Source organism: Limanda limanda, chromosome 1, assembly GCF_963576545.1.
Source record: "Limanda limanda chromosome 1, fLimLim1.1, whole genome shotgun sequence".
In the NCBI taxonomy this organism is placed as follows: Eukaryota; Metazoa; Chordata; class Actinopteri; order Pleuronectiformes; family Pleuronectidae; genus Limanda; species Limanda limanda.
This window is the reverse complement of record NC_083636.1, coordinates 31,221,722-31,235,883: the sequence shown is the minus strand read 5'-3', so window position 1 is coordinate 31,235,883 and position 14,162 is coordinate 31,221,722. Positions and strand designations below refer to the sequence as shown.

Sequence of the window (14,162 nt, the reverse complement as noted above, 5' to 3'; positions counted from 1 at the left end):
TGTACTGTATGTTGTTTGCAATGTTAAAAAGTGAGTTCTTCTCACTTCTCAGCTGCACTCAGTCTCTTAGACTTGATAAAGGCCATTCCATGTGTCCTCATGTGAGTGTTCAGGTTTCCCTCAGTTTCAAACATCTTCCCACACACTTTGCATTGTGTGATGGGTTTCCCATCGTTGTTCTCGTCCGTAACATCCAGCTGGTTCTCCCTCTGACTCTCATCATCATCCCTGGCCCGTCCGTTGTATCGGGCGAGGCCGTGCGGCTCCTTCAGCCGATGAACGATGAAGAGGTGTCGGGACAGTGATCGGTTGGAGGTGTAGCACAGGCCGCACTCCTGACACTGGTAGGACGAGCCATCGGACTTGTGCTGGGGAATGTGTTTTTGGAAAGCATCGATGTCATCTGAGGTGAAGCCACAAACCGCACACTTGTGAAATTTGGGGATGTTCACTTTGAGCCTTTTCAGAAGCTGTGAGTCTGATCCCCTGAAGTTCAAACCTGACGATCCCTCATCCTCCTCTGGCTTCCTCTTTGGGCTGGGGGTCTGTAGAGGTGATCAAGAAAGTAGGTTAGGTAAAGACGGGAGAATCATGAAATTCACTTGTAGGGTATTGATTCAAAAGGAGAACTTCCCTCTGATAAAGTTGCATGTCTCCAAATTTGTGCCAGAGTACCTTGTCAGGTAATTCCTCCACATTCTCAGAGCGGACGGTCTTCCCCTCTGGTTCTTTGACGCAATGCATCATCTGAATGTGCTGATCCAGCAGCACTCTTTTAGTGAAGGGCTGACTGAGAGCTGGACAGTGACTAACGGAGCACAGAAAACCATCAATTTTAACACCAGCAAGCTGAAAATTTGACATTTTATGTTCATCCTCAGGTTCACAATTTTATTTGCGTTATAACTTAAAAGGTTTATGCCGGCCTCTGCTGCTCATGCTGGTCACTTTACTTGGCTTTATTGGGGGGTGCCAAACTAGCTGTTAGGCATGTTTTATGCAAGTGTGGGTTAGGCTTAGGGTTTACTGCGGCCTTTTGAATTTCTGATTGGCCTCACTTGATATTCTTCCTAACGTTAAACAATGATAACTCTCAATGCATAAAACTAAAACCTTCAGAGGCAGGGTACAACAAATCCTGTATGATACAAGATTATGATCATCAAGGATGAGCAGTGTCCAGTGTTTCCTCTCGACTAAAAAGACATTGGATTTGTAAGACAAGAAGAATTAAGGGGCAACTTAGAAATTAATAATTTTCTGCTTTAATCGACTACACATCAGGAGCCTTTTGAGTTTGGTTGCTGCAGATTTGTCAACATTGGATACTGTAGTGTTGTAGAGCAACAATAACTCCTTTACATACAAGAGTGTGACTCAAACAGTTAAACACAACAATTGTTTGGACCCTGCATGGATTTGCAATTGTATTCACTGAGACCTGATGAAACAGTGTGTGTACTCACGGGCATGTGTAGACCTTCCGCAGCCCCTTGTGTTTGAGACGGTTGTGTCGACAGAGACTGTGAGAGGAGCTGAAGGACTTGTCACACTGTCGACATGGGTGCTTCTTCAAGATCTACAATGTGAGCATGAGACTGTTTAAGGTAACCTAAAGAAATGCTTCATGAACACCATCTATCTATCTAATTCCAGAACTCTGACTGTCTGTCTGTATGTGACTCGCATATCTCAAGCTACCTTCAACTAATCGGCTTCACACTTGGACCTGAGGAAGTGCAGTGTCCAATTTGGTCCAAGTTGGATATATGGTACATTCAATATTGATTAAATATATATAAACAGGCAGTTAGCATTCGCTAGCGGTGGCAGCTGGAATTCATCAATGTAAGTTACGTTGTCGATCCTGACGACAGCAGGACTTTTCCGGGGCTCATGAACTTCAGGTCACTTTAACACATTTTAGAAAGACAGCTGCATTCAGAATTACCACAGACCAAGAAAAAAGCCCATTCCAGACATGATCACTTTTTCTGTCTTTATATGCTATAAATATGCTGAGAATCTTCTCCATTTTGGACTCACCTCCTGACAAGGTATTTCAAAAACATGATGTGATCAAATAAAAAAACTTCTATAAGAGTGAAGTCAGACATTCACCTTTCCATGTTCACGCCTCATATGAGCCACAAAGACCTCCCTGGAACTGAAGAGGGTACTGCAGTCCCCACATGTGTATCTTGAGCTTGGAGGGCTCTTGAGCCCTGCTGAGGATTTACTGTTGCTTTTCTTTTGTGGCGAACTTGAAGGTTTCTTTTCTCCCTTGTCTTGATGATTAACATTTCCTCCATCTTTTTTGTTGTTATTGCTGGAGCCGTTGGTGTTACTGCTGTTATTAGAATTTGTGGGCTTGATGCTGAGAGGAAGGTTGATGCCCAAGTTTGGTGGACCCTCGATGGTCTTCACGGTTCCATGAATGGCCTGGATGAATGATCCACACATGCAGATTTAATCATATTTCTGAATTTATATCATTAACACTGGTATGCAAAACATTTCTAGAGAATTGAAATAGAAATCGTATAATTTTGCATGATGTTTTGTTGCAGACTTAATGATGATGTTCTTCAATCCTACTTTGATATGGTCCAACATGAGTTGTTTCTGTGCGTAGTGCAAGGAGCAATCGGGGCATTTGAACACTGAGACTTTATGATTGACAACATGCTGGTCGAAGTGTGCGCAGAGCAGGGACTGCTGAGTGAACACAGTGTCACACATGGAGCACTTGTAGATCAACCTGAAAAATACACACAAAAGTGTACTATGAATTTACTGCACAACGTTACAAGACTCAATTGGTACATACACACTGAAAGAAGTGTTAAGCGAATCCCAGCTGTTACTTGAGTTGTGTTCTTAAGAAAACATGTTAATAAGGTAAAATTAGATTTCTTGAGGTCAGAGTGACCTTGACCTTTGACATTTGACCACCAAATTCTAATCATTTACCCTTGAGCTGAAGTGAAAGTTTGTGTCAAATTTGAAGAAACTCACTCATGTCATTCTTGAGATATCATGTTCACAAGTGGGGATGGTTGGATTAGACACACAAATGGACTGAAGGACGGAGAGACAGACAGACAGACAGACAGACAGACAGACAGATAGACAGACAGACAGACAGACAGACAGACAGACAGACAGACAGACAGACAGACAGACAGACAGACAGACAGACAGACAGACAGACAGACAGACAGACAGACAGACAGACAGACAGACAGACAGACAGACAGACAGACAGACAGACAGACAGACAGACAGACAGACAGACAGACAGACAGACAGACAGACAGACAGACAGACAGACAGACAGACAGACAGACAGACAGACAGACAGACAGACAGACAGACAGACAGACAGACAGACAGACGGACAGACAGACAGACAGAGGGATGACCCAGAAACAAAAATCTTCCAGCCCCTGGCTTCTGCCGATGTAAAACAAACTCCAGTTAAGCCACCATGTCTAACTCCAACAAATCCTGCTACTGACGAAGCAGCGAGGAAGGTTTTCCTGAGAGAAAGGAATTGGACATGGGTGTTAGGTTACATTGAAATGTGTCAGTGTGGAAGGAAGAGCGATGATGTGACGTTGGAATAAAAGGGCTGGTCTGTTATTATTATTATTATTATTAGGAAACTGAAATAAGTGTTTAGAGTCCCAGCTGTTGATGAGTGTTGTGTTTCACATGAAGACATTAAACCTTCAGCTGCACCTAATGTTTTAAAGAAACTTTTGATAATAAAATTATGTCAGATCAGGATATGAAAATATAATTTCATGTATTGAAATATACAGTTCAGCTCTGTGTAAATTGTATAATTTCAGATGGTAATGCAGCTATAGGCTTCAGGCACAACAAGAGCCGAAACCACACAGAGCACCTGCTCCTTAACACCTGAATGATCAGTAGTGCTGATGAGGGATAGTGTCAGTGAAAGGTTGCCACATGGAATAAAACAAACTCAGGTTAAGTCGCCATGTCTTACACCCACAAATCCTGCAACTGATGACTCAGCGAGGACGATTGTCATTAGAAAAATGAATTGGACATGAGTATCGGATCAAAGAGAAGTCAAAGGAAATGTCTCGATGTGAGGTTGGAATCTTCTTGAGTAAAGAGCTTTTGAATTATCTGTGATTGAGCATGGAATTGGGCATGGAAATTCAAGTTTTTGTACTTCAGGAGGCATAACAGTTTCCGTAGCCTTTACTGAATGCTGTATTCAATGTTGCATAAAATTGAAACAGATTGCGTTGAGAACAACATTTTATATAAATCACAAGTTTTGCAAAGACCTACTTGGGCTCTCCAGCCTTCACTCCTGGATGCTGTATATGTGCATGGGAATGTGTGCCAGGTGCAGTCTTGAAGGCCATGGGGCAGAGAGGACATTTATAGAAGGTCTCACAGTGAGCGCTCTGGATGTGGGACTTCAGCGTTGCAACATCGGCGAAGACCACACTGCAGTGATGGCAGCTGGAGGGAGACAAGGGGCAACAAAGGTAAGGTAACAGTCAAAAAGGTAACAGTCACACAGACTTGAACGTAAATTCAATTTAATTCAAATTTTCAAATGATTTTTTAAAAATCTGTTTGATGTATTGTCATTCAGCTCAGCTTAGCTTAGCTTAGCAGGTGAAACAAGGTTAAAAGGTTACAAATAAAATCTGCGTCTCAAAAAGAAAACACTAATGAAGCTCAGCTTAATGTCTATCAGGAACGTCATCTTTCTCATTTATTCACAGTTCTCTGTTTTTCTAATCAGCTGATTGTGGGTATTGTTTCAGTAATCCAATCAGACTTCTCTATGATCTCAATCAGCCGATCAAGTTGTTGCTATCAAACTTTGAATCTGCTCTCTTCTCATTTCAATGATTCTCCCGTTTCGATCCGTTTTTCATATCCAGAGCCTTGGTTGAGCCTAGCGGAGTCTCAACTTCATGGGGTACAAAAGTCTCTCATTAATAAATATGTAATTCTATGGAGTCCAAGCCTGAACAGCTCTATATGTCAATATTTCCTCAGTCATTTTTTCTTTTTTTCAGGCAAAACACATGCAACTCTTTAAAATGCATGTGCTCTGGGACACCGAATGCTGCTCTGCAGTCCTAGACATTTTTGAAATGATATTTTATAGTTGGTTCTTTGCAGGGTTGAGTAATTCTGGTTTTAATTATTGTTTTTCTTAATGTTATTAGGTGACTTTACATGATTTTTTGAAGGTATTCCTTTTTGATTCACATTCGTTTTCCCTTTCCTGCTTTATGTCAACATCTGCACATAAATACATAGCTCAAAGCAGCAAGTGGTTAACTTAGCTTAAAGCAAATATTGGAAGTAGTTGGTTCAAACAAAAACTGTTGGCAAATAGACTATCATTGGTTGGCCGTGTCTGCTTAATCTTACACGTCCACGTAAACGAAAACAAACAGATTTTAAACAAGTTGAGATGGAAAAACACACACAACCAATTATATGAGCAAAGGCAAAAACAACTTTCAGCAAACACAACCAAAAACAAACACTGTGTCGTGGACTACTGCATATTCACGCACACAATTCAGGTTTTTCAATGGACCTCGCCAAATGGAACCCTGGGTAATCAGGCCCAGTTTTCCACTCACTATAATGCCAATATAATTTTTGCAAAGATATTATATATCTATATATTGCCAATTCCAATCCTTAATCGCCCTTTGTGCTGACTCAACACAACTTAGAAGCTGTTGAGTCTTTATATATGTATTGTACAAACTGGCTAATGTGTACAACTTCAAGCATGGTTGTGTCTTCACGTTGCCGTCCCTACAGGCAAGATACCCTACAGGTGTATTGTCACCCTGCTGGAAACAACTGCAAACACAAACGCAGGCCCATTCAGTGAAGATAGTCTAATGATAAATAAACAGGCTTACATATAGATGTGTGGACAAGCTGGCGGGCATGTGTACAGGCAAATAGACTATCATGGCAAATAGAGTATCATTGGTTGGCTATGTCTGCTTAGTCTTACACGTCCACGTAAACAAAACAAACAGATTTAAAACAAGTTGAGATGGAAAAACACACAACACAACCAATTGTATAAGCAAAAACAACTTTCAGCCAACACAACCAAAAATAAACACTGTGTCGTGGACTACTGCGTATTCACGCATACAATTCAATTCAATTTTTAAATGGACCTCGCCAAATGGAACCCTGGGTAATCAGGCCGAGTTTTCTACTCACTATAATGCCAATATAATTTTTGCAAAGATATTATATATCTATATATTGCCAATTCCAATCCTTAGTCGCCCTTTGTGCTGACTCAACACAACTTAGAAGCTGTTGAGTCGTTATATATGTATTGTACAAACTGTGAAGATAGTCTAATGATAAATAAACAGGCTTACATATAGATGAGTGGACAAGCTGGCGGGCACGTATACAGGCAGGTTAACATCCAGTCAGTTACAAAATACAGCTAATAGACACAAAAGGTTCATAAACCGACAAACGGACGAGGAGCTGCTGACAAAGGCAGCTGTAAATACAAATTTTTGTATATTTTTTGTGCAAGAATTATAAATATGAATTTCAAAGTTTAAATCTTTAATAGTTTGCAAGTAATGTCAAATTTGTAAATGTGTTATGAGTCACTATATACACAGTTAAAAACAGAGACAGCGTTCATTTCAAACTATTTTGACAAGACTCGCTATTATTATTATTTTTTTTCTGGCAAATGAATTGGCTTTTTGAGGGCTTTAACAGGCTCAATTTCTTATAAAAATTTGCAGAAAGTTAGAAAATGGTGGAAATTTAAGTATTCTGGAGGAATTTTCAATGGGCGTCACAAGTGGCTCAACGGTGACCCCCGAGACCCCCGGAACATGTTCACTTCGACCGATCTTCACAAAAATCAATACACAGGTGTATCATGACCAGACAAACAAAAAAGTCTGAGGTGCAATTTTAAAAATGCAACAGGCAGCCTGCTTTTTGGCATTTAGTGGCCATTTTGGCCATATTCCACCTTTTACTTTGAGAGGTACTTGTCCCAGGGCTTTCATCAGATCCACATCAAATTGAGATGAGTGTCATCACAACAAGACGGAGATACAAACAACCTCAAAGATCAATTTATCGTCACACGATGTGACCGTGGTGTGGTGTCAAAGTTTGATTACACGCCATTACAGAACACGATGTTCTGTATCGCGGACATACATGGACCATGAATCCTTTGATGCTGAGCCGTTGTAAGTGGTCAAAGATCAAAGGAATATGTATGTCTTGCAAAGTTGACGTCTCTCTCTCTCTCAGAATTGGGACATTTCCTCAAACCGTGTAAACATTGAGGTACGGTGAAGGTTCATCCTTCGCCAAAGGAGAGGATGTTGTCATAACTCCACTGTTATAAAGCAAATATTGGAAGTAGTTGGTTAAAACAAAACCTGTTGGCAAATAGACTATCTTTGGTTGGCTGTGTCTGCTTAGTCTTACACGTCCATGTAAACAAAACAAACAGATTTAAAACAAGTTGAGATGGAAAAACACTCAACACAACCAATTGTATAAGCAAACGCAAAAACAACTTTCAGCCAACACAACCAAAAATAAACACTGTGTCGTGGACTACTGCGTATTCACGCACACAATTCAATTCAATTTTTAAATGGACCTCGCCAAATGGAACCCTGGGTAATCAGGCCCAGTTTTCCACTCACTATAATGCCAATATAATTTTTGCAAAGATATTATATATCTATATATTGCCAATTCCAATACTTAGTCGCCCTTTGTGCTGCTACTTAGAAGCTGTTGAGCCTTTATATATGTATTGTACAAACTTGCTAATGTGTACAACTTCGAGCAGGGTTGTGTCTTCACTTTGCCGTCCCTACAGGCAAGATACCCTACAGGTGTATTGTCACCCTGCTGGAAACAAATGCAAACACAAACGCAGGCCTATTCAGTGAAGATAGTCTAATGATAAATAAACACGCTTACATGTAGATGAGTGGACAAGCTGGCGGGGCAGGTATACAGGCAGGTAAACATCCAGGCAATAAGAAAATACAGCTAATAGACACAAAAGGTTCATAAACCGACAAACCGACGAGGAGCTACTGACAGAGGCAGCTATTTTTCGTGCAAGAATAATATTAAATGTTAAATCTTTCAATATTTTGCAAGTAATGTCACATTTGTGAATGTTTTATGAGTCACTATATACGCAGTTAAAAACCGAGACAGCGGTCATTTCAAACTATTTTGACAAGACTCGTAATTGAACCATAACTAATTGATTGAACCATAATTAATTGGTAACTGTCTATTTTCTTCCCCCAAAGTTTCATAATGTATAAAATCACTTTAAGTGATGTGGAACTGTCAAGCTGGTGAAAACACCATGTAATATTAAGTATAATTAGAGATGACATCATAAGTGGTGCTTTGAAAGAAAAGCAAGAGCCATTCAAATCAGAGTATAACCACTTACCAAAGTTGGACACTACTCTTTGGTAAATACAATCAACATGTTTTGCAGATCTGACTATCCAAAAAACAGGGTCTTCAGAAACAACTTTGAGAACTATATCACAAGTGAGGACTTAAACTTATGTTCAAATAATTGGATTTACTAAAGGTAGACTGACCGGTAGCCGACTCTGCGGGTGTAATGTAAGCAGCTCTTGGTAATGTGCGACTGGAAGTGGACAGATCGGCAGCTGGCGCCACACTCAGGACAGATGTGAGGAGACTTGTGCTGGTGGATCCGCTGGTGTGACTGAAAGCTGCACTGATTTGGCAGAAGCATTTGGCAAATAGTGCAGGTTTTCTGTGAGCACAGAGGAGAAAAAATTGATTGAAATGGAGAAATATATTAAAGAAAATTATTGCATCCTGAGGGCTAAATATGTATTTCCCAGAGAGTACTTACTTAATTATGATATTACACAGATCTCATTTACTTTGGAACTACCTTCTGTTACTGAGGGAAAAAGTGCCGATAGAAACAATGTACATCTCAGAACCTTGGCCCAGTAACACTAGAATGAAATTATAAAGTAATATGAGTAAACAGACTCAGCTTTACAGAGCTTTAGAGTTTCAGCTTATGATTTCAGCTAAGTCTTTAGCAGTCCAGCTCACAACTTCACTGTTTTGGTTCACTCTCACTACACTCATAGATACCAGCTACAGCAGGCTTCTTATTTTTGGGCTCGAATAGTTATATCTGCTGCATGTGTAAATAGACAATTGTTTGCTAACAGTCTCTCTATAACAACTTATAAAGAACAATAAAGTTACATCTTGTTTTCACTGCCCCCAAGTGGCCACAAACATCAACAACACTTCATAGGCCACTATACTCGGTAAACAAATACATCTTGCATTAGCCAAATTGATTATTTCCATTTCAGAATCCCAAAAATGTAATGGAACAATTTTATGTTAGAGTTCACGCCATAAATATATCCACACACCTGTCCACTGGACTCTGGTGCATGTTGATAGTGCTTGGCTAGCAAACTGTCATCTTGGAACATTTCATTGCACTCCATGCACTTTAGGCCGGGCCTGCAGAGCTTTGATCCATCATCCTCCAAGGGCATGGCTGCCACAAAAGGAACACTGCAGGGAGCTGAAATCACTGCAGTCTGGGACCCACTGACAGTGCCTTTCCATGAAAATTGACTTTTGTGTGCTTGGGCTTGGGAAATGGTGGTGGTACCGGTGATGTTGGTTGAGCCTGATGACAATGATGTGGGTATCATCTGGTCTGCAGGGATGGGTTTTAGGATTAGATGTGAGCACTGCATGACAACCCCTTTGTCCTTGTGGCACCTAGCATGAGACAAGAGGCTGCATTTATTGTAGAACACTAGACTTTTGGCACAGTGGTTGCAGGTGACCTCGATCCGCACACTGCGACGTTCGTAGTGCTGTGTCCGGCTCCTCTCCAGAGCAAATGAATCTCCACACTCCAGGCAATTGTAGCCACTTGAGGGTAGAGAGATACCGGCTGCGGTTGGCGGGGATAGGTTTGGAACATACACAGGGACAGGATTAATGCTACTTAGGACTTTATTAAAGGCGTCCACTACAGAACTTTGAGTGCTAGAGATGACTTGAACCCTGGAGACTTTCTTTGAAACCTGGCCAGTAAGAATTATCTGCTGCTTGACATGTGATTGTTTCGGGCTCTGCTTGGAGGAGGCCAGGGCCTGTCTCAGGTCACAAGTCACAGTCTGAGGCAGGAGGTTGAGGTTACCAAGATGGACTGTCTTTGGCACAAGTTTGGCATTGGGCAGACTGGAGGCAGGTACCATAAGAGTCTTTCGCTGGAGGACTTTAGCAGCTTTCAAGATGGCACTGCTGGCACTTTGCACTGATGCAGCAGGAATGACTGTTGCTTTGATTGTGGTGTTGTTTGCCAGCTTAAGGTTGATGACTTGTGAACCAGCTGTCTTGACTGCAGATATCGGCAAGAAAGCTGTCGCCACAGGTTTAATAGTCATTTGCTTGGTTATTTCAATTGATGGTCCTCCAGTGGTGGCTACAACCGTAGTTGGCAGCCTCGTGGGATTTGAGAAAATTGCAGTGGTAGTTTCCATGACAGATATGCTATTCTCTCCTTTTGTCAGGCCGTCGGGATCAAACTCTGGGAGAACGCGGGTGACAGTGCGCTTGATCTGTCCGGAAGAGGTCTTGATTGTTTTGATCCTGACCTTTGGGATGACTGGGGTTGTGTCTATGCTTGAGGAAGGGGAACCCTTGCTGCTACCTTCACTGGTGACACTAGAGGGGCTGTCTTGTGGTCTTGTTAGTAGCATCTTTGCAAACTCAAGGGCTGACTCACGCTGCTGTGGCTTTTCCGGAGCAGCAGGTTTTTCATTGACCTTGTTGGTTTCTTTATGTGTTGGGGGAGAATCCAAAACACATAAGTCCGTACCATTGGCCTTTTTGGCACTGAGGGCTGCTATGGCTGCTATACAAGAAGACAGTTTTGCAATGGACTTACTCTTGACCTGGGGGGTAGGGGACACATTAACAAGTCTTGAGGACTCTACAGCATCCTTACACTCCTTGCTGCGAGACTTGAGTTCCTCCTTAGGTAAACTTGACTGACGGATATTGTAAGACTTGGAATCTCCGATTTTGACACTATTTTTATTGTTGTTGTTGTTATTGTTTTGATCAGGTTTTTGGTCTTTCTTTGCTCTGGGCTTAGACACATTGTTCACTGATATGGGAGATTTGGGATTCTGGTCATTTTCCTTAGCGGAGGACCTAAAGAATGTCTGACCAACCCGATTGTCCATGGGGTCATCTACCTCAATTTGATCATCTTCATCAAACTCTTCAGCACTGGAGATGGGGCTGAACTGGTTGTAGGTGGATGTTTGGTTGTTAACTGGCTGTCCTTCCTCCCTGGGGGCTTTCCATCCATTCTTGGTGTATTGAGGAAAACCTGTTAAGAAGCCATTATGAAGTCTGTTGCAAGTGTCAACAGAATGGGAGTGGAAATTCCTTTCTGATGCAATTTCACCATTTTCCCTAGTGTCTGTTTTTCTTAGGTTCTTGACAATGACACTAACGCCAATGTCGTGTCCTGTTGAGGTGTTGTGGGCCTCGTCTTCATTAGCAGTCACCCCAGTGGGTTGCTTGAGCTGTCCGTCGCGCTCGTCACAGTGGCCAGATTCAATAGCAGCTTTTGGATCCACCATGTCGGGGATGTCGAAAGCCGCCAGAAGATCGTCAAAGTCGGGCGTCTTCATATCGCCCATGGTCCTGATCCTGGTCTGATGAGGAGATCACCTAGGGAACACAGATAAAATAATCATTAGCAACACAACAGCATTGTTCAACAAATTGTATTCAGAAAATTATGTAGAGAGGGAAAATATAAATGGATATGATCACATTTGTTTTATTTCTGCTGTAACACGCAGGTCACAGGTGGACAACTTTTATTAATACAGTTGATCCCTTGAGTTATGGATCTTAATTTTCCTGGTCCTTTTCATAGCAATCTGCTGATTAGACTTAGAAATAAAGTTTTTGCAAAACTGACGACTGCCGTAGGGTTATGTAAAATGTAATATTGATAGATTATTTCGCCTATAGTTTCTATAATTGGGTAATGATAATAATAATAATAACTTTATTTATGTAGCAATTATCTAAAAAAGTTTACAAATAAATTATCTGAGAAGAAGCCACATAATTCATCAAATTAAAATGTTCTCCTTTATTTTGTAAAAAATTATATAATTTGTGGTGGATTTCAGGCTAAGCGGATGAACGTCAGTCCTTAGTTATGCAGTTTCATTTGACACCACTTGGTGTGCGAGTGTCCACATACAGTGCAGCCTGTGGAATGTCATGTTAACCATGACGTAGTCACGACCTTGTGCTGCTTGATGTTTCATTGATGCATTAGCAGACTGAACTTAGTGCTCCCCCTCCCTCTTCAAAGCACTGATGAAAGGCTCTGTGCTACAACTGTACACATGTACAATTAGCACTGCTCCTGCAACATTTGTCCTTAAATCAGATACATGGATTTATTGTTTTTAGAGAGAAACACAAACTGACGATCCTAGCAGGGGGTACTTAGCAAACCATTTCAATGGCTCAATTGCTGTAAGTGAAACAAATGAAATAGGGAGAAAAACAATAGTTTGAAATGCAGATTTAATTTTATATATGTATCGCAGTATATATATAGATATATATATCTATATATATATAATAGAAGATGATTGATTTTGCTTGCATTTTGAGTAACTTCCCTTTTAGAGGATTGACGCTTCCCTGCTGGTTTGGGGTGAATATAACATGTAAATAATACCTTCGCTGAATGCAAAATGGAATATAAATGTGAACATCAGTCACACTTTTATGTAACATAATGTACATTTATTTTTATGGATCAAAAACACAGAGCATGTTCTGGTCATGAATTCAAAAAGGAGAATGTATTTTTCAAAAGGAGCTGTTTGCTTTCAGTTTGATATAAATCCTTAGAAACTGTTTTTTATGTACTTTAACCGTGAGCAGTGTGACGGGACTGAAGTGGCTGTTTGTATTGTTGACTTTGGGGACAAAAGACACAGCCATGGAGCTGCTCTGCTCGTATGTGCACCCAAATTCAAATGCATGGAAGCCATGTCTGCACACACACTGAACCACATTTTACAGTCTCACGGCATCTTGAAGTCAATTGCAACAATCCCGGATGCAGATGACGGGAGAGGTGTGATGGTGATGAGGTTCAGATGAAGACCAGACAAGAGACAGAAGGAGAGGCGTTTTGGAGAGAGAGAAGGGGCAGTCGAGAAATACGGTGAGGGGGGGGGGGGGGGGGGGGATGGCTGCCGAGCTGTGTGAAGCTGCAGCAGAGAAAGAAAGGCCTGGTGGAAAGAAGAGCTACTAACAGCCATGACAGCTACAGCAGCCTGACGCAGGAAGTCCATGATTGTTTAATACGGACAAACACGACAAATACACCACACACGTCCTCCTCTTAGCAACAGCAGTTTAATACACATGCAGTGTCACCACCTGAAATCCACACGCACGGTAGAAAAAGACGACTACAGTCTCAGATAAGTCAAATTTCAAATGTGCAAAGCGAAGCAGCCTGTCCTCACCCTCTTTCCTCCGTCCCTCTCCAGTCACTAGCCAAACCTTCCCTCCTGTCTTCCTTCCATCCTGCAACAAACACAGTCACAACACTGCTAACCCACAAAAGGCATCCACCCCACCCTGCCTGGAAAAAAACCGTCCTGTCTCTTCCCCAACCAGGAAAAGGCCCAGAACACAGGGTCAGGTTACATCCATGGGTCTTGGTGCGTGGTGGTGGTCCTGTGGTGAGGATCCTCCTGAGTCACTCTCTGCACCATCAGCAGCCCACAGACATACAAACAGACAGAAAGATCATGCTCCTGTGTGTGTGTGTGTGTGTGTGTGTGTGTGCACGAGGCAGGCGCCAGGCAGCAGATTCACAGACTCCCGGCCGTCCCCCCCATCCCCCTGCCCTGGTCCCTTCCCCAAAACCTCCCCTCGCCTGTGCTGCGAAGCCCGTCGACACCCAGCCAGCGGTGAGCAGCAGCAGACGCAGCAGGAGC

The 14,162-nt window shown here is 41.9% G+C and overlaps 1 protein-coding gene across 1 annotated transcript; it reads right to left on the bottom strand.

Moving 5' to 3' along the window:
* znf532 (zinc finger protein 532) lies at positions 1 to 13,745 on the bottom strand. Its single transcript, XM_061077454.1, has 9 exons — positions 13,686 to 13,745; positions 9,513 to 11,847; positions 8,682 to 8,863; positions 4,333 to 4,509; positions 2,599 to 2,761; positions 2,122 to 2,442; positions 1,467 to 1,579; positions 676 to 808; positions 1 to 545 (listed from the first exon to the last, which is right to left on the bottom strand). Exons 2-9 carry the CDS (start codon positions 11,814 to 11,816, stop codon positions 42 to 44), a joined length of 3,897 nt encoding a protein of 1,298 aa, XP_060933437.1. The 5' UTR covers positions 11,817 to 11,847; positions 13,686 to 13,745; the 3' UTR covers positions 1 to 41.
* Between the last annotated feature and the right edge of the window lie 417 nt (positions 13,746 to 14,162).

Excerpts from the sequence above, each read along its gene's own strand:
- znf532 (XM_061077454.1), bottom strand. The coding sequence starts at position 11,816 with ATGGGCGATATGAAGACGCCCGACTTTGACGATCTTCTGGCGGCTTTC. Across the intron at positions 809-1,466 it reads CGGAAGGTCTACACATGCCC|TCACTGTCCAGCTCTCAGTC; the intron begins GTGAGTACACAC and ends GTGCTCCGTTAG. Across the intron at positions 546-675 it reads TGGAGGAATTACCTGACAAG|ACCCCCAGCCCAAAGAGGAA; the intron begins GTACTCTGGCAC and ends TCACCTCTACAG.